This window comes from Ochotona princeps, chromosome 5, assembly GCF_030435755.1.
Source record: "Ochotona princeps isolate mOchPri1 chromosome 5, mOchPri1.hap1, whole genome shotgun sequence".
Lineage (NCBI taxonomy): Eukaryota > Metazoa > Chordata > Mammalia > Lagomorpha > Ochotonidae > Ochotona > Ochotona princeps.
The window spans coordinates 105,407,492-105,427,746 of record NC_080836.1 but is presented as its reverse complement, the minus strand read 5'-3'; the positions used below and the strand labels follow the sequence as shown (position 1 = coordinate 105,427,746).

General features: G+C 56.1%; 1 protein-coding gene across 8 annotated transcripts in view; it reads right to left on the bottom strand.

The window, feature by feature from the left end:
• The window catches only part of AGAP1 (ArfGAP with GTPase domain, ankyrin repeat and PH domain 1), a 425,687-nt gene that overhangs the window by 151,150 nt on the left and 254,282 nt on the right, over positions 1–20,255 (bottom strand). For all 8 annotated transcript variants that reach the window (XM_058665165.1, XM_058665166.1, XM_058665167.1 and 5 more), the window contains one exon: positions 8,682–8,786. In XM_058665165.1, coding sequence (XP_058521148.1) covers positions 8,682–8,786 — 105 coding nt within the window. The remainder of the gene's footprint in view (positions 1–8,681; positions 8,787–20,255) is intronic.

Here is a 20,255-nt window from a genome sequence, read left to right as displayed (position 1 = left end):
TTTTGCATCAAGCCTCGTCTTCGGTGGTCATTGGGGGAAACACACTCTCTCGAGACAGACGGTAAGGTTTTCCCTTTTGGGGTGCCTTACAGGAGCAGTCTCCCAGACACAGAAGTACCACACGTTTCCTGAGGTCCATTCTACTGCCTGCCACGGCTGCCCACAGCACTCAGCCCCAGCGGTCAGTTCCCTGGCGACTAATATGAACAGCAGCCGGTCAGGGGGTTCTGGGATCCATTCTCTACTCCAGCCTTAGGTGGGGGCAGGTTATTCCGTCATTTGGGGCGGGGTTACAAATCTGGATGCCGCCTCGCCGCACCTGCGCAGAGGGGCCGACTCAGCGCCCATAGGGATAACAGATGAAGTGTTTTCTGGAGCACTGGGGTCCTGGGTGAATGGGAGCTGTTGCTGTTGCTGTCCCACAAAAACAATGGTGCTCCTCCCCTGCTCTTGCCGCCACTCGAGGTGGCGGCTCTGACGTGAGGACTCCTTAGAGGTGACCCACAAAGGCATTTTTCACTTTGTAGCACAGGGGTAGTGGGGTGGCAAGAAACTCTCCTTTGTAAATGCATGACATCTCCTAATTTTTTGTTTTTGTCCGCCTGCCTCTCTGGTTGCGGGAGGCATGCCTACAGTAGTCAGACATCTTTATTGCAAAATGCCGTCTGGAAAAGATGCAAAACAAAACCGCTAAAATGCAAAGGAGGGCGGAGAAAAAAAAACTAAGGGGGTGAAAAACAAAAGCCCCCTTCCCTTTGCTTATGGAGTTCAAAGGCAGAACAGGCAGCACCCTGCAGCAAATGGGAAGCTACACTAATTTTAAAGCCATAAAATGCTATCAAGTGCCCTGCGGGGCAGGACTACTCTGAGGCTCGTGGCACCTAAATAAGACACGGTTCATTTACTTGGCAGCTTAGGCTCTAATGCAATCATCGGAGGAGTTTTCGCCTAGAGTTGTAACAGGCAAATGGCCGCTGCCGTGAGGCGGCCCTCCCAGCCGTCGAGGGGGCCGCGGCGAGATCGCGTTGATTACAAGATTTTTCAGTTTTGACAAGCACTTAATGAACATAAATCGCACCTTGATTGCTTTCCACTGGGGGGGCCAAGAGGCACACACCTGAGGAGGCTGAACCTGCCACGGCTCCGCCTCTCCTGCCCCGTGAGACCTCAGCAACAAGCCCGCAATCAGGTTATGAGCCATACAGGAAAATATTTATAAAATACAATAATGAAATTCAGTGTCTTCGCAGGAGAGCGAGCGTTTCCTCCCTGCCCCCCACGGCCTCCTCTCCCAGAGTCCTCAGCTGCGAGGGGCCGTCTCAGTGGAGAGAGGCTGTGATTTATTTACACCTCGCTCCAGAATTCCTGGCCGCGATTTGTAACCCTACAAGGGCCCCAAATGGAAAACAAAATGAGACAAATTGGGCACAAAGGATGGCTGAGGCCATCCTAGACGCCGCGCCGTGCGCAGACGGCACACACAACAAACCCATAAGCTCCATGGCTCAAGCGCATCCTTCCAGAAATGCACACCCAAAAATAAGACTTCAAAAAAAAAAAAAAGTCAACAACGGAATAGAAGGATAAATTTTATGTCAATGTGGAATTTTAAAAAATTCTTAGTTTTTTAACATTATGCATTTTCTATGAATCCTAGAAGATCCCTCATCTGCATGGATTTACGAGAAAAAAACTGCTTTTTGCACTGAAAATAAACTCACATCTTCTTTCTCCACAGACTTATTGAAGTGCACTTGTATGCACAAATGCTCTGTATTTTCATTTTATTTAAAGAAGTGGGGCCAGTGCACTGGCTCAATTGGCTAATCCTTCACCTCCAAGTGCTGCACCCCGCAGGGGCCCAGGTCCCAGCTGCTCCATGTTCCATCCAGCGCCCTGCTTGTGGCCTGGCAAAGCAGTCGAGGACGGCCCAAAGCCTGGGACCCTGCACCCGTGTGGGAGACCTGGAGGAAGCTCCTGGCCAGGCTGAGGAGAGGTTCAGCTCCATCCGCTGGGGCCAATCAGGGAGTGAACCAGCGCATGAAGATCTCTGTCTCTCCTCTTCTTTGTACAACCTGCTTTTAAAGTATACATAAATAACTCTTTTTCCTAAAAAAAGTGAGGTAGAATTCTTTGTTTTCGAGACAGGCTGGGCAGGATGTGCACTGTCTGGTGGTGCTTTGCTTTTGACAGAAAGGTCAAGACTGATGTGCTATTTGTCTATGGTCACTGCACGACCGTGGCAGCAGGGCAATGGAAACCCAGTGCTTAGGAGTTGTGGCCACTTGGGGCACTTCCTCTCAGTCTGTTCTGGTGAGGCTGGGCAGATGGCTTTCGGACCCAGCTGTCCAGAGAATTCTCCCATGTCAGTCCTCCAGGGAGGTGCCTGCTCGAGGCAGCGTACCAGCCAAGAGGCAGGAGCAGTGGGGCGTCACCGCGGGTGAATGGAACACAGCACAGGCAGGGAGGAGAGCTCTCAGCCTCGGGAAAGGCAAGCCACCCGAGCCGGGCCACCACGTGGACAAACGCCGCAGGCATCATGCCAAACTCGAGATTCTGCTGCTTCCTGAAGTGCCTTAAGCCAAGAGCTTTGGGGATTGACTGCAGCACGTGTGAACGTGCTCAGCACCATAGCACTGAGTGTTTAAACAGGTGAAAACACTAAGGGTGTTTACCTTAGTGAAAACCAAGACCCTGTGACAGACACACGGAGCTGGGAGGAAGCAGCGGCCATGCCCGTGCCATGCCCTGCCGTGCGGTGTCGCAGCCACAGGAGGACAGGGCATACTCAGGACGGTGTCCACACACAGAGCCCAGTGGGGGCTGGGCTGCCTGACTCCAGCACTACTTTCTAGAACGACTTCTTTAGGGGAGACCTTGGCGGGAATCGTATCAGTAAAGAGGTGCAGTTCTTGACACAGAAAGGTGAAAGTCAAAAATCTGCATTCTAAAGAGGCAGCTGAGGGAGCGTTGAGTGGGACAGTGCTGGACCACAGTACCCTCACACAGACGCAGCAGCTTGGGGTGGGCTGGTCAGCTCCTGACCTCAGTGCACCTGCCTGGGGGTGAGGGCCTCTGTGGAGGAGGCTCCAGGCCTGTACGTGAGGGAGAAAGGGGTGGAGACACAGCTGTCCTTGTCTTTGGCAACAGAATGGGAACAAATCTGGGAAGCTTTCAAGGTCCAAGCAACTTACACACAACCGTGAGGGGCGCTCATGCGGAGGGCTGCTCCCAGCTGCCCAAGGCCTCCAGAGGATGGCTGAGGGTGAGGCCAGAGGGCAGCACGTGCTTCCTGGACAGGGCCCAGAACATCCTTGACCCATCCATGTGGCCTCACAGCTTCTCCTCACAGGTCCACTTTGGAATCCTGGTGCAGACATCGTGGGCGGCATTCTGCCCTGCCCTCGACACGGAAGATGGATAGGTGGCCACGCTCAGCTCTGACGCCCCGGGGTCGGGGCTCTTTCTCATTATCCCCTCCATTTTTCTATCAGTGCGCTCCCTAAGGCTTGCTGTCTGCAGCTAAGGACCCCAGGACCTAAGGCTGCCCCCGTCCACCCCAACTGGGGTTCTGCCATGTGTCCCGAGACCAAGCGACACCCATTCATTATCTCTCCTGGGAAGGCCAAGCGTTCACGGCTTTGGGATGGGTTTTGCAGATGGATAATTTTTCAGGGTACCCAAGAGGCAGGCTGCACGTTCCCTATCCTTCCAGCTCCCTCTGAACGCTGGGGTCCTCTCCACAAGAGGCAATGACAGCCAACCACACTGCTCGGTCCTGAGTCCCACGTGGCTTTAGCAAGGCAAATCCAGAGAGGCCCTGAGTCCCAGACAAACCAGGGCAGCTGCTCACCTCCCAGGAGGGTAGACAAAAGCATAGAAGTTTTTCACTCTAGGCTGGGCTTGTTTTATTCCATTATTTCCTCTAGAAGAGGAAAGCTGGATGAGCTGAGCTGGGCACGGCTTGGCTTGGCTGGGCCGCGGTGCCCGGCTTACCAAGAAACTCACCATGCCCAGGGGCGTCAGCCTCGGATACTGCCCTTCATGAGTCTGTTTCGCACATCAGACGGGGCTGGAGTTTCAGTGCCACTGCTTGGGCCTGAAGCGACCCAGGAGACAGCAGCAGCAGGCCCTTCACCTGGCACTCATGTTCTCCATGGCCCGGTCTCAGCGTCTCCCTTTGGGTGTCTATTAGGAACCCGCTGTGGCCTGCCTGCAAGTGGTAGGTACCTGCACAGGGTCTGCAAGCTGTTCACCCGGCCACAGCGACCCAGCCCTGGCCACTGCCCTGGCCCTAGTCCCTCCTGTGGCTAAGACAGGCACCCAGTTCGGGAACTCCAACATGGTTAAAAACGACCATCATAACCATGTCGACAAAGCTAGGAGGCAGAGGAGCAGTATCACCAACAGCAGCCAAGCCATCAGGTCAGCATGGGGTACTGCTAGGGCAGACACCCAAGCTTGCCTTGCCCAACGGGCTCAGCAGTGTGCCCAGCATCCCCCTGAGATGCGGCCACTCACAGGCAGCTCTTACACACAGCGGTGCCCCTTCTGGGAACACCACCTCCTATCTGTGGGATAGGGAGGCAACAGGTGTGACATGGCCTGATCAGGGACGTGGAAGGGCTGAACCACCTGCTGCAGCAGCCAAGAGTCGAGGTCCCCCAACACCATCTTGTTCAGAACAGAGGCTGGGCTCCTTAGCTCCCCGGGTTTAGCCAGAGAGCCAAGGACGAAGGTGGCTTAAGGGTGCCATGATGGCACTGACGGGGCTGCTGCCCAGACAAGCCTGCTGTCTAAATCCTACACAGTGGATCCTAGGGCGTGGCGCTCCCACCTCTCCATCCCAATCCCAAGGCAAAATCCCCTCATCTCCCCTACCTGCTGGTTACACATGTATGGAGCCAACCAACGGAGGACTGCCCACGCTCCCCAAGCCCCTCCTCTGTGCCCAACACATGCAGCATTGCCTCAACAATGTGGCCTGACACCTGCCCACACAGTGTGCTCACCGTGAGAGCTGTTTGTAAGAACATGACTGCACACACACAGGAGCGGGTGTCTGGGCTCCAGGCAAGCACACTGCTGTTTTGCACGACGTGGGTACCTGCCCTGATGCTCTGTGAGTGGGTCCTGCCGTTGCCCTGCTAGGAACACAGGGATGGTTACATATGCTTACTGGAGTAGCACACTAGCTTCTTGGTTCTGTTTTGTTCTGTTCTCGGTCAATCAACTAGTTCTACTTTTTTTGAAAATCAGTCGACAGCAGCTTCATTTTGGTGTTTTGGCTAAAGCCATCACCTGGATCCCGGCATCTCATACAGGTGCCGTTCTGAGTCCTGGCTATCCCACTTTTGATTCAGCTCCCTGCAAAGGCACCTGGGCAAACAGCAGAGCACGGCCCAGGGGTCTGGATCTCCCACATGGGAGATCTGTAGGAAGTCATGGCTATTGCAGCCAGCTGGGAGTGAACCAGCAGGTGAAACATCTCTCTCCCATTCTATGTAACTCCTCTGCTGTTCAAAAAAAAAAAAAAAAAAAAAAAAAAAGAGCTATATCTTTTGTAAGAAGTCAGTGGACTTCACTATGTAGTGGAATAGGCTGGTGCACTATTGACAAACACCCACATCCACCCAGAGAGGCTGGACACAGGCCCACACCCCCCGGCAGCAGGGCCCTCGGGCACCCTGACAGTGCGGCCTGTGATAGGGCCGTGATCCACATGGGGGCTCTGACCCCTGGAGCTCCGCCACCCCTAACCACCAGCTCCATCATCACCACAGGGGTCATCTCAGTTGACTTCCGGCTGACATGCAGCTTGGACACAAGCAGGCAAGCGGGGACCACAGAGGAGACTGTAGACTGCGCTCATTGGATTCTAGCAGCTTCTGGAATTTTCTAGGCTGCATAGGTTGTAATGGGCAACCAGGGGAGGACCAGGCATGCCTACAGCTACAGATGGAGATTTCTGCAACTCTGACATGGAGAATCGAGAGGCGGGGTGACAAGCAGGCAGGGACGATCCCCCCAACAGGAACCTTCCAGCACAGATCCAGCCCCGGCCAGTGAGCTAGGCCAGAGAGGCCACTCTGACTGCACTTCTGAGTCACAGAAAGCTGCTGGGTTAACAGTCAGGGCTCTGCCCTCTGGTAGGGGCTCATGAGGGACTAAACCCCCAACAGGGCTGTCCTCCCCCAACATGGAAGCAGGACGCATGGTATGGAAGGGACTGTGCACCCAGAGCGAACGGCATGCGGCAGGCCTGGGAAAGCTGCAAGCTGGCTCTTGGGGGGCCTCTGGGACCGAGTTACCTCCCTGACTTGGAGGCCACCTGGCAAGGCAAGCTGCCGTCCTTAAACCAACGACCAGGAACTCCAGCCCGGAGGGATTTCCTTATTGCAATAAGGAATATGCATCTCTGTGTGTCTCACAGGGAAACATGGAGCTCTATAATTTCAAATCTATTCTAGGGATGCGCTGCGACCTATCAGGCCTGCTTCCTGACAAGCTCATCACAGGCTGTGAGCTCATTTCGTGTCCTTCATCCTGTAGAAGCCAATCATCCTAGCTTAGCCTGGCCCAGAACCCTTGCCTTCGCCTAGGACGGAGTGAGGTCGTGCAACACACTCCTGTAATACCCCGCAGGACAGCTCTCCTCCATCCATGGAATGCCACACTGAGGGAGGACAGACTGCCTGTGCGAGTCTGCTTCTGTGCTGTTGTGACAATCAACCACTGTGACTTGAGGCTCACCTGTGTACACACCTCCCAAGCAGAGGGCATCCCACAGAGTATCAGAAACAAGTCAGAGACACCTCAGGAAATGATGGGGGAGTCTTGGGGATGTGGTTCTTAAAAATTTCTGGCTACCTTGGTCAGATAAAAGGGAGAGGTTAATTCCCACTCACAAGTGATTCAGACAACAAAGGCACCATTTGCTACCTACAATAATGGAAGGGTCCCTCCCCCATCCTGAAAATAGGCAGGGGTGAGCATTTGGCCCAGCAGTTACGGATGCCGGCAGGATGCTCACAGGGCAATGAGGGGAGGGCCCGGGTTGAGTCTTATTTCTGATTCTAGCTTCGCACTAACAAGCAACCTGGCAGGCAGTGATGCTCTAGTGCTGGGTGCCTGCCACCCACACGGGAGACCTGCAGGGACCTCCTGGCTTCCGGCTTTGGCCCGGTGCAGATGAAGTGGGCTCCAGGAGATGGGGGCTCTACATTTCCATCTCTCAAATTAACCGTTCTTGAGACAAAAGCTGCTTTGAATACAGCCAGACAAAAATGGGTACACTCATTCTGTGAATCAGACAACATACACTCAGAGCCAGAAAAGAAGGAGCCCCCTTCAACCCAGGCAGTGGATCTGGGGAACTTGCTCCAGGCAACTGGACAGAGACCAGTGTCACCAGGAGAGAGGCCTGGGTCCCAGCTACTTTTGTCGGTGGCAGATTTAGTTGCTTCTGGGATACTCTAGGAGCCACCGGGGCACACCAGGGCACATCGGGGCCGGAGGTGAGCACACGTCTCGGCAGGGCAAGCTACACGGACAGCGAGGACAGCAGGGCACAGGCAGTGTCCCCAGCGAGGCCAGGGCGGGTGCACGGGCACAGCTGGCGATGGCGAACAGTCAGTCACGCCCCCAGCTGCAACTCTAGGAGTGACTCTTCATTTCCTTCCAGGTGCATATTTCTAACGTCTTGCCGTTAACCGTGCAAATTTTAAAAAGTACTTCAAAAAAAATTTTAAGACACATTGCTTGACACGGTGATAACACCAAATGGCCAACTCACATGTAAGTCCTGATCTACTATTTCTGCACTCAGACAAGCGATCCTGCGATGTGCTGCCGTGGGAGTGAGCCGCACCTCCGCTTTAAGAGGGATTGCGTGCAGGGCGGACGCGGGCACGCAGCCGCTGCAGGATGATGTCTAATTTCTATAACTCTATCCTACAGAACTCACGAGCGTAACAGGTTTTATTATCTTGCCTTACAAACTGGCAGAAGAACTGGCAAGAGAAACCAAGTCCAGACTGCACAGAATGTCTCCTGTTGGCTTTCAAGCGCACAGAGCTGAACCCTGGGCTCAGATACAATCGCTCCCTCCACTGTGGGCCTTGTGACACACACACTCTCCGTTCTCTTGAAAAGGTTCGCTTACTTATTTGGAAGGCACAGGTAAAGACAGAGACTCTCTCTCTGGTTTACTCCCAGTTGCCCACAACAGCAGAGGACCCGACAGCTGAAGTAAGGAGCCCAAACTCCCTCTGAACTCCCAAGACAGAGGCAGGAGCTCTAGCCCGTTGGCTATCACCTGCTAGCTCCCGGGGCACTTGCAGGGAGCAGCCAGGACCTGCAGCAGGAGGGCCCTTAGGGCATGCTGGCATCCAGAGGGCCGCCTGCCTGTGGTGCCACCTCCTCCCGCCTGGGCCATTCTGCCTTCTGTTAACACCCTGCCTGGTCTGTGTGTTTTCTTGCACTTCTCTGTGGGATTCAGGAGTCACCACTAAGTGAAGGGAATGGCGGGGGGCGGTGGAGTGACACACCTTTCAAAAGAAGGTGGGGGACAACGTGACTTCTCTCTCCACTGAGCGGAAGCCCAAATCCTCCACCAAGCCTGTCCCCCCCCCGGCGCCCCAGCGAGTGCCTGCTGGCTGCCCCCAGGAGACTGGACTCACGTGTAAGCTGGGGTGGTAGGTCAGCACACCATTGTCGCACAGGGTGACATACTTCTTTTTCCACTCCTTGTTCAGCGACTTGCCACTCCGCTTCAGCAGCATGCCCTGTAAACAGAGGGGAGCCAGGGGTGAGCCCCGCGAAGGCAGACAGAGGGGAGCCGGGGGTGAACCCCGCAAAGGCAGACAGCAGGCACACGGGCCCCTTCCAGCCTCCCTCACGCCTCGGCCGTCTCCAACAGAAAAAGACGTTTGTTTTGGATGAATTCAGGTCTCCCTCACCACCTCTGTATACACCGCACAGATTCAACAAGCTTCTCCCTGGAGCGCGCATGCGTGCAGGTGAACTCACGCGTGTAACAGGAGTGGCCGCTAGAAGGCGAGTGGGCATTTGGCCTGGGGGAACACACCGTGGGCTATGCACACCTCTCCTCCAGGGAACACCGAAAGGCAGAGGACGCCTTCCAGAAGAAAACCTACGTTTCCCCTCTGTTCTCCTGCCATATTTATAAGTCAGAACCATTTTCTTTCAGATTTTAATGTGCTACAACATAAATTCCATTTGCCAAGTTCAGTAACCGTGTGCGTGCCGTGAACTGCATGCAAGTGCCTTCTACCATTTTGTAATGAGCTCACGTTCGGACGTGGTGAGAACCATTGAAAAGCACAAGTCGGGCCCGGCGGCGTGGCCTAGCGGCTAAAGTCCTCGCCTTGAAAGCCCTGGGATCCCATATGGGCGCCGGTTCTAATCCCGGCAGCTCTACTTCTCATCCAGCTCCCTGCTTGTGGCTTGGGAAAGCAGGTGAGGACGGCCCAATGCATTGGGACCCTGCACCCACGTGGGAGACCCAGAAGAGGTTCCTGGTTCCTGGCTTCGGATCGGCGCGCATAGGCCCGTTGCGGCTCACTTGGGGAGTGAAACATCGGACGGAAGATCTTCCTCTCTGTCTCTCCTCCTCTCTGTACATCTGACTTTGTAATAAAAAATAAATAAATCTTTAAAAAAAAAAGAATTTAAAAAAAAAAAAAAAGAAAAGCACAAGTCAGGCGGAGTGCTGCAGACCTGGGAGGGAGGATGGGTGCCCCTCTCGGGCCAGCCCCTGGCCTGGGCTGGTTCCCGCCTTGCCTCGCGCAGGACACCTGCACTCAGCGCTCCACTCCATGCCTCTTGGTTGCCTTCCCTTCCTGCCCTCTTCCAACCCCTTCCTACACAGCGTAAGGAAAACGGGAGATTCCCCTCGGCTCCTAGTGCTCCCTCTGGGAGCTGACCCAACGCTGACCGTGCCCAAGAGACCACGTGGCTCCAGCTGATTCCCGGATCCTAAGTCTGTGGGCATCCTGACCCACCCCCATCAGGGCCTGTCTCCTTTGAGAACCACAATGGGAGACACAGTCAACTAACCACTTGTGTGTGAGGTGACCAAGTTCAACTTCAAATACCCATACTGTGACAGTGCAGCTCTGTAGTTTTCTCAACGCATGGCCCCATTTCACCAACACCGAGGTGACCAGAAGCTAGCTCGGGCAAGCACTTCAGGTCTGAAAGAAGCCAGTGGCATTCTGCAGACCTGTGGGACACGGATTTCAAGGCAACATCCACACATCCACCGTGCCCCGACACTTGGAACGGAAGCACTGAGACCAATCAATCCAGAGAATAAGCCTGAGCAAAGCACTGCCCAGCTGCAGCCTGAGCCCAGGGCCGCTCCTCTGCCTGGTAAGAGTCCCAGCAGGGGACAGTCACTCCCGGTGACGCAATACTACAGAAGCAACAGCGTAAACTAATCCCTCCCCACCCTCTCCCGCAGCGGGGATTCCTACAGTTTTTATACTTAGCATAACAAAACCTCATACAAGTCCTCCAGGGCTCAGGGTTCTCCATCGGCCATTTCAGACAGAATTCCAACAATACTAGGGCCGGGGGTCGCCCTGGTATCCCTGGTGGACAAGCGCTGCTGGGAGCTTCAGAAGGCTTTGTCCCGCTCGGCTCTGACCAGCGCTGGCAGGCCGTGCCTCACCCCTGGGGCTCTGCACAGATGGACTCAATGCAACAACTCGGGCCGGCCGGTGCGTGGCTGCTTCCTTGAGCAAATCCTAGCCTGGTAATTACCCCTCCTCTGAGGAAGCCCATTAGGAGGGAAAAATGGGACCAGTCCAATTAGGAGGTGTGGGAAGGACCGACTTTCGTAGCTGGCCAAGGAACTAAACCAGGCTGATGCATTTTGATGCTTGGAAAACTTCCTGTCTTGGGGAGGGAAAAATCCCATGCCGAGGATCTCTAACAGATCTTGGAATTCAGCTGACATGAGTGCCACGTGCTGCCCAAGTAGGGTGTGCGTGTGTGTGTGGGGGGGGGATGTATCCTTTCAGGGCACCCTAGGACCTGGGAGCCCCACTACCTACGGGGTTATTACTATCAGACACCCCAGAGCTGGCTGTGGAGCTGCGAGACAGGGCAGGCCTGTGTAAAGTGGCCAGAGGCATCTCCTCAGCCCCACAGGCGCTGTCGTGTCCCCTCTCTCAGAGAAAGGGCAGGGAGCAGCCGGGCCAGCCATCATGTCCACAGCAGTCCTGCAGTTCCCTGCCTGGGGCTCACGGCTTGGGGCACCATGGGACGCAACAGCATCATCTCAACCATCCCTAGAGGAGGTTGCCCAGGATTCCTGCCAGCCCAAAACATCACCAAAACGGGCAGTGGGAAGGGATGGTTACACAGAGAGCGAGCGCCTGATGTGCAGGCCCATGTGGCACCGTGAGCTTTACAGAGCAGATGCCCAACTCTCCCCGACTTCCAAAAGGTAGATTCAGCCAAGGGACAGGGACGGACAGGCGTTCTGTCTTGGGAGGACCCGGGGAGGCCATGCTTAAGCAGATGCACATGGCTCCAGTACAGCTTCCCGTGTGCTACGTCGAGTGCGTTCAGGGAATCCTGAGCTCGGAGGGCCTGGGGAATGGAGAACACGGCAGGATTTCTGGAAGCAAATGTCAGCCCAATAAATTCCAGGAACGGGATGACCCCAGCTGCTGGGAAGGGGGCAAGGCCACCTGAATCGTGGGAGGAGTCCCTGGGCTGGCCATGGGCTGCCAGAGGCAGGCAACCTGGTGACCCCTGCAGGAAGGGCCTTGCCATCAGCTTCACACTTTCCCAGGGAGAAGAGCCGAATTCACATACCAGCATGGCTGCCTGCACGTATTACTGCCAATAGGTTTTGTGTTCTATGCACCACGGATCAAACCGGACATGTGTGAGGGCAGCTGCAGAGGGGTCTGGCTGTGTCACGGGTGTTGGTGGTGCCAGCCTGGCCCTACTAGTGTGTTCTGGATAAGATGGCGGCAGCAGGTGTAGCACCGGGTCACACAAGGAGGCAGCCTGGCATGCTGGGAGGCACACTGCCCGGGGTGACCCAGCCCGGCTCTTCTAACCTACATGCCCGCTTCTTGGCTGCCACTGCCACAGGAGATGCGGTAAGGGGACTGAGAGAGGGTGCAGGGGATGCGAGCTGGGTTAAGTTTCTCTGGAGACCGTGGTGAGGAGATTCGGCTACAACATCAAGGCCCCAGCAAGCTCTCCCACTCCCAGCAGGACTCCAGGCCTAATGCTCAAAACTCCAGCGAACCACCTATTGTCAGGGACCAAGGGGACCAGAACGAAATCCACGGGAGGTCCAAATACGCTTCCTCAGGCACCCCAACTTCTCTCAAGGCCATTCTCAATTCCATGATCACCTGGAAAGTGATTCAAGAACTGACCCCCAACCTGGGTGCCTAGGACTGCACGGGTCACCAGAGGGGTTGCCGAGCAAAGCACATGGGGACAGTTGGGGCATAAAGGACCTGGCACGGCCAGATGTATGGCACGCCACACATGACAAAGTGGCTGCTCAACGTGAGTGGAGCACAGAGCGTCGGTCACCATGGGTAAGTCATGGGCAAATGACTCCAAATTCCCACACTGGAGCCCGCACACAGCAACGCTCCCCACCTGAACCAGCGCTGTCACTCCACGTCTTCATCTTTCCAAAGGGAGGGGGAGCCCCTAGCTGCAGTTACTTGTAACGCCTGGCACTCCATTTGCCCGAGAGCAGTAACGGTGGCCGTGGGTGTATCTGACTGTGTGGGATCATTGCGGACCAAAGGCACACAGAGGAACCCTCCACTGAGGCTTCTGTTCCTGAAGCGTGGACCACTGGCCATGGCTATTCCAGCAGATGTGATGTGGAGCGTCTCTAGGGGAAAGAAAGGGTGGGAGAGGGCGGACAGGTGGAGGTGACGTGGGGACAAGGCACGGGAAGACACGAGCGAGCCAGGGAGTCGCTGTGGTGGCCAGTGACATCCCCTGAGCTGGAGCACACAGGTGGCCAGGAAGGGAGATCACACACACATACACACACCCACGTGTGTGTGCCAGCATCTGCGTGCAGCACAGCAGGTACCGGCACCAGGGTTGGCAGGGCCAGCTGCGAAGTGGAAGGGTCACACCCACGGCAAGCTGCTCCGCCCACCCCCAAGGCCAGCTGGGCCTGGTCTGTCCACTGTCCTCAGGACCTGAATCCCTGTAATCTACGGACAGCGGCATCCCCCAGCAAGTCCCTCCCAGCACAGCGGCAGCTTTTGAAAGCTCCTCCCTGAAGGAATACACAAGAATGTTTTCGACAGCTCTGACAACTGCAGAAACGGATGCATACATACAGAGCAGATTTAAGAAAGCAAGTGACAGAACTGCATACAGTGTCCAAAACAGAGACACACTCTACACCCCCAGGAGCGGGCGGCAGCGTCCTGTGCCGGGGCCTCACCGGGCCAGGGCTCAGACGCAGCACAGTTACTACTCCAACACCTGTTCCACACGTGCAAAACCTAATTCTCACTGGACAGACCCCTGCTACTTGTACACCAGCCACACACTGCATTTCTGAAGTGAAACGAGGACATTTAGCAACTGCCTAAAATATTTACAAGTGTTTGTCGGAAGATGTTCTGGTCTGCTTGCTCAGGACAACCCAAGATGAAGAACACTTGGAATCCTGGGAACCAACCAGGAGGAAGATGAGCAGAGCAAGGCCACTCAGACCCAGGGGACACTCGGTGACGGCAGCCACCTCACACACACGTTATGCCCACTCACAATGAGTATAACCTCTCCTTACGAAAGCCCCACTTCTCCCTCGGAAGCATGCAGCGTGGGGGTAAAGTAGACCCTCTCCCATCTGGACATACGGGGGCTGGTTCCCATGCAGGGGTGCCAGGGTCCTCAGGGCCAAGGGGTACCCAGGGTACCCAGCTCCAGCGTTCAGGGCCCTGTCTGCACAGGGCAAGCCAATCCCACCCTCCGAGGGCTCCCGGAGGACCAGCTACGTGGCAGTCATTGTACCTGACTCTGTGTGACTTAAATGCTTATTGAACACCCTCTGAAGTCCCGGGGCAGTACTGGCTCCCTCACAGGCAGGTGCCTCTCTAAGCAGCCCACAGTCTAGGCAGAAGGAACCACACTCTTCCTCATCTTGCCCATGGGAACCACCAGGGAACGGGGCCTCCATGCCGCCCACCAGTGTGGGAGCTGCTCTCCAGCACCCACCCCCGCAGCCCTCAGCAGAAATCGGTCATCTCCTAGTTTATTGCCTGAGGTACCCCCTGAAACACGGCACGGAGGGAAGTGTCCCCACCTGGCAGCTGCAGCTCCAGGGAGCCTGGCAGACAGGCCAGGCCCCTGGACCGCGGCATGACCAGCAGTAACCAAAGTGCTGTCCGCTCACGCTGCCATCTCGAGGTGGGTCCATATCCAGAGTAGCTGAGAGGAAACAGGCCACCCGTGCCACTCTAACTAAAAACAATGTCAGAAAAAGGGAATGACTTATTTGAAGATGGGGGCAGATTTTGGAGGAGAATTTTCATCTAGGGGTTCATTCCACCAATGCCTACAACAGCCAGCACTGGCCCAGTTCCAGCTGGGTCTCCCACGCACACGAGCTGTCTTCCAGGGCTGCCCAGTGTGTTTGCAGGCTACCCAGGGACTGCGGTGCGGGACGTGGACAGCACAACATCCAGCCCCCACACTCTGGCTCTGGAAGGGGCAGCTGGCCAAGGGCCTCAGGAGCCTGGGGTCCTCAGTGGGTGCCGGGAGGATGACGCGACTAACTGCCACAGAAGCGGACCCCAGCATGCTCCCTGGGGCACGGGGCACACCACAGCCTGTGGGAATGAGCGGCACTGTATGGCAAGGTTGCCCTCTATGCACACCCCCTCCGCCTGCCCCAGCACACAGACACTCCAGGGAGACTCCGAGCAGACGCCTCCCGCTGAAAGCCCTGCTGGATTCATCCCAGAACCGTTCTCATTCCTGGCTTCTGCTCCCAGCAGGAAGCCCGAGTAACAAGTGGGATGTTTTCCCTGGGAACGTGGAGGGCCCAGGTAGTGCCATCAGGGCTGGACAGCTGCAGGCTGGCATCTGACAGCAGTGACACTGCCCTGGGCTTCACGAGCAAGCTCAAAAGGAAAGAGGGGTCTGGTCCCCGAGTCTGCAGCAAAGCAGGAGCTCTATGGCACAGGCCATCCAGTGGGAGCAGACGCTGTCCCCACGCAGGGTAGGCTGACTGGCACAGTGTCTCGCTGGATGTCAGGGGTGGCTGTTACTGTTCTGTGGTGTGCAGATTACCGCCAAATAAGGTGGACCTGGTCACCCTGGTCCCTTCCATGTGAGTCGCCCGCAGGGACAGTGGATGGCGGACTCTGAAGCCCGCGGGCCCTGGGCTCTCTGCTGGCAGGGGTTGGGGGAGGTTGTTCATCTCCAGCGATCCATGCTCCTCCATTGGCGTTGACACCCCGTGTGTGCCCACAAACTCCAACTGCATGGAAAGAATGTGGAGGAAGTGATACCATGAGGCCAGTTCTGACCACAGCTGGAAGCAGGTGTGCACAGCAGGTCCCGCCCTCACATCCTGAGAAGTCTGTGCTGCTGGGGAAATCCTACCACCACAGGGGTGGACAGACCGAGATGTCAGACACAAGGCCACAGCCCTGGCACGCCTCCCCTGGCCAGGTCACCAGATGCACAGGGGAAGAGACCTGCGACACGCAGTCCACAGAGACCTGGCTGGACGTCCCGCCCACAGAGTAACCGTGAACATGACCAATACAGCGCTCTAAGCCACCATGACTTGGGCTCATGACTCGGCGACTGACAGTCCACACGGCAGCCCACAGCGGAGCTGGTGGTGCAGACTGGGCCGTGCTAGTAGCCACACACCACACCCACCGTGCCCCTGTTGGTGGAGTGAGCAGTGCAGGGCCTTGTGGCACCTCACGTGGCAAATGCCGATCTCGCCGCTAATATTTGGCTAGCTCTGTGATGTTTCTCCTGAACGGGGACTTGGATGACGTACGGCTACGACATCAGGAATCCCACCAGGCATGGCTCACACCTCATCAGAGGTGCCCTTGCTACAATGCCAGGCGCCAGCCAGGGCATCCCATGGCTGCTGTTTCTATATTCGTCATGCGTAGTTTCTGTCTCAATCCCAGGAGGTCACTGGGAGCCAAAAGCAATGTGAAGTGTACAAGCTTTAAATAACTTACAAAGTTAATGTAACGAATGCGACTGGAAGCCATCACTCAGTGCTTGCCGCAGCCCCGAGCTGTGATAAAACACCACTCATAAATTTATATTAAAACTCGGCTCAATAGCAATTACTTACCAACAAAGATATATCGACTGCGTGAGAGACTTGGGGTCTTTACCCAGGCGGCTCAGTCTTGGGGGTCTGAGGGGCTGCACGCCTACACAGCGGTGACACGGAGCATCCAACGGCTCGGCCACGGCCCCACAGCTGCCCTCTGGAGGCAGGGCTGCTGGCCGCCTTCACAGTCCTGGAGGTCGTGCCTGTGTGCCCACATCTCTGCCTTTGACCCGACTCCAGCCAGCCTGCCCTAGAGGCACATGATAGCAATCTCCTAACTGCCAAGTTCAAAAAGACCATGGTTTTGGCTACAACTGAAGAACACCCATGCTGGGGCCAGCGTTTAGGCATGGTGGATAGGGCTGACGGCATCCATGTGGGTGCCAGCTCTTGGCCTGGCTGCCACACTTCCTATCCAGCTCCCTGCCAACGTGCCTGGGAAAAGCAGCAGATGATGGCCACATGCTTGGATGCCTGACCCCAAGTGAGAGACCTGCGGAAGCTCCTGGCTCCTGCCTCTGGCCTGGCCCAGCCCTGGAATCTCTGTCCTCTATCCTCGTCCCCCACCTCCACCAACAGCTCTTTCAAATAAATAAATAAATCCTTAAAAAACAACCTTCTTAAATAAAACAAAAGCACCCACCCTTGCAAGCTCATAACCGTTCAGTTTTGTGCCTCCAGTCAGTCAACAGTGCTTTCCGAGGAGGAGTGGGCATTCTCTCCCTGACACACACACACACCTGGCTTCAGTGCTGACGGCTCCAGCAGCGGCGTCCCTGCTGCCCGCACAGGAAACCCCTGGAGTGGGCTCCTGCCTCCTGGGTCCACCCCGGACCTGGCCACCGAGCAATGGCCAGGCAACGGGAGCTCACTGCTTTGTGAGTAAAATGCAGAAGAAAAAGCTTGGAGACATCTGTGGGTTTGTGTGGCTCCTCATGTCAACCACTCACCCCATGTCATGTGGCGTGTGTTCATAACCTTTCTGAACGGTTTCCAGGACTTCCTCAAGTGACACAGAGAAGAAAGCCCAAGCCCGGTGCTGTCGGGGCGGACCCCTCAATCAGGCAATTTCCATGCCTTTTTCTCATGGTTTGATTCTAGTTCCTGTGTTCCCTGCAGCACACATAGCTGTGGCTGGCTCATGTTCGAACGACTTTCGGAGACCCAGCAAGCACATCTCAGTGGGTGGGTGGGATTCCCTCCATAAGCAGCCACCAGGAGAGCTGGGGTCTACAGTCCTCCATGCTGCCCCCATCACTGTGGGGACTGGTGGGCACAGCCTTGCTTGTGGCACTGCCCGCCGTCTCCAGGACCTCACTGCACATGGGCACTCATCAGTGCTGTACCACCAAGGTCCCTGTGCGGAGAGGCCCACGACCCGCTGGCCCTGCAGAGCAGGTGCCCCAGGCAGGCCCCGGGCAGGCAGCCTCTCACCTGGGGCGTGGAGCTCACTGTCTGCCTCCTTTTGCACACTTTGTTTTGAAATCAGAACCTCATAATGGCTAATGAGGGCTGACTGCGCCTCATCCCATTCAGATGCCAGCCTGTGGAGACAGGACCTGCATAGAGTTAACTGTAATTTTAAACTGTTTATTACTGATTTGAGAGGGAGAGAGAGGGGTCCCATCTGCTGTCGCTCCCCACATGCCCTCTACTTTCCATCCGCAGCTGCAGCTGGGAGCCAGGAACGCAGTCTGCTCCATGCAGATGCCCCAGCACCTGAGCTATTGGCGCTGCCCGCCAAGGTCGCGAGGGTCAGGAACTGGAGCGAGGCATGGCAGCCAGGTACTGCCATATGGGACGTGGGCATGCTTACTGGCATCCTCAGCTCTGGGCTGAACGCCCACCCCAAGCCAACAGCTTCAGGATAAAGCAGTCAGGTGGGCCTCCGCCCTGCAGTGCCGGCATCCTTCCAAGAACATGGGGACACCCCCACCCACGGTGGAGCACGGCCGCAGACCTGGGGGCTGAGGCCTCAGGGGGAGCCAGCCTGCCCACATCATCGGTGTTGCCTGCGGATGCTACACACATGGGCGTGTGGACGGGCTGTGAGGCTGCCCCGGGAGAGGCCACTGCTGACTCACCCCAGCTTTGCGCTGTGGGTCCCCACTGTCACATTAGCACCCTCAGTGTCCCTCAATGTCAAAGGTCTTCGAAGGATCTCAATCCCAGCAGCCCTCGTGACAGACACGGGGTGTCTGGGGGGCCGGGACTGCCCCAGCTCTCAGTGAGCACGACAGTTGTCATGCTGAAACAAGGGAAAGCAAGCGGCTCACCCTCAAACCTGCAGCCAAAATCCTAGGGGGAGGGCGTCAGAGCTGCCACTCTGTCCCCATGGCACTGGGAACATCCGTAGGGGTGACACCTGTAGGTTGATCAGGAACAAGCAAGAGTGACAGGCCACTCATGGTGGAGAAGAAATTCCTGAGTGGAAGAGGTGAGCCACGTAGCACAGAAGTCACTTGTCCCTGGCCAGAAAACAACCCCAACGAAGTGACTTCCATAGAACCACCTCCAACAGGAGACTTGCCCGCAAGCTCACAACCACGAAGGAAGTTCTGTACAGGAGGTGCCCAGGCCCTGGCCTTCGGGACTCAGCCCCGTTCCTGGTCATTTAGCTCGGTGTCCTGGCCGAAGAGTCTGTATGCAGCAGGCACCCCTCTGGAGCTCCTGCTGCTGGACGCTCCTCTGCCCAGGCTTGGGGGAGGGGCAAGGGCGGGCGGCTGGGATCGGAATCTTTAACCAGCTCCCTGGTGACCCCGCGGCTCTCGCTTCGTAATATTTCTGTCATTCTGCCAGGTTGCAGGGTACAAAAGGGTTACACTTTAATTGAGCTGTCAGCATCTCCAACAATCCTATAAAGGCGCGATTATGCACGGCGGGGTTAGTGACACCCTTGTTATTGTGGCCGCCCTGTTTGCGCAAGCCAAACCTGCGCCACACACAGGTCAGCTCACCCGTGCGACCTCGCTGTCATTAGCCGTGTCTATTCCTACCTCACTGCTGAGAAAATCACACGGCCCCGGCTTCAAAGGGCCGGCCGGCACTGGATTCGACCAGGAGCTAATCACCCACAAACCCAGCTCAAATGGCAATAATTGGCTAAACTGGTCCCCTCTCCAGAGCTCAGCAGTAATTTGGGATGATAAAGAAAAGAATTATTCAGCTAACTGCCCTGAAATGTATGCCTTGTGGCTGGCACACTTCACATTTTAATAATGATGGACACCGAATCCAATTTAATGCAGCGTCAACAGAGTGACAAGATGGAGAACAAAGTTTGTGGCCTCCCCCCATCCCCCGCCCGCATTTAAAAATCTCGTTGGCAGTGTGTGAGGTCAAAGAGATGGGCACTTCAGGGTAGGTACGGTCAGCGTGACGCTGTCCAGGAGACAGTCAAGCCTTCACCAAGGGTATTCACCGTGCACAGGAGGGGTGACGGAGCTGCTTACACCACACGAGCAGCACCACGCACGGACAGGTTTAACCTTCCCTATCCAAAGAAAAGCAAAACTCAGCAAAACAAACACTCTGCCCTGCCTGCCAGGCCTGGCAGACCCCTTCTTGCTGGTTCCAGTTAATATTATCTCATGACCGCCTCATTTTTCTTCGCTGTCAACCTGTCACATGATTTTCAGCACCAGGGCCAAGTCCCTGCCTGCTGGCCAGGGCCAGCTGGACCGCCCCTTCCCTTCCAGCACCCAGACTGCCCCTACAGACAGAAACACACACACACAGTCCACAGGCTCCCGCTGCGACTCTGCTGCAGCCAGTGGAGATGGAAGTGACAGCCATAACCTGCCCAGCGGTGGAGGGCATGACTGGGGGGCACACTGGGCAGAGTGGGGCCATCGTGGCTGCATGGCGGTCTGTGGTACAATACAAACCTGCTTCCTTACTCAGA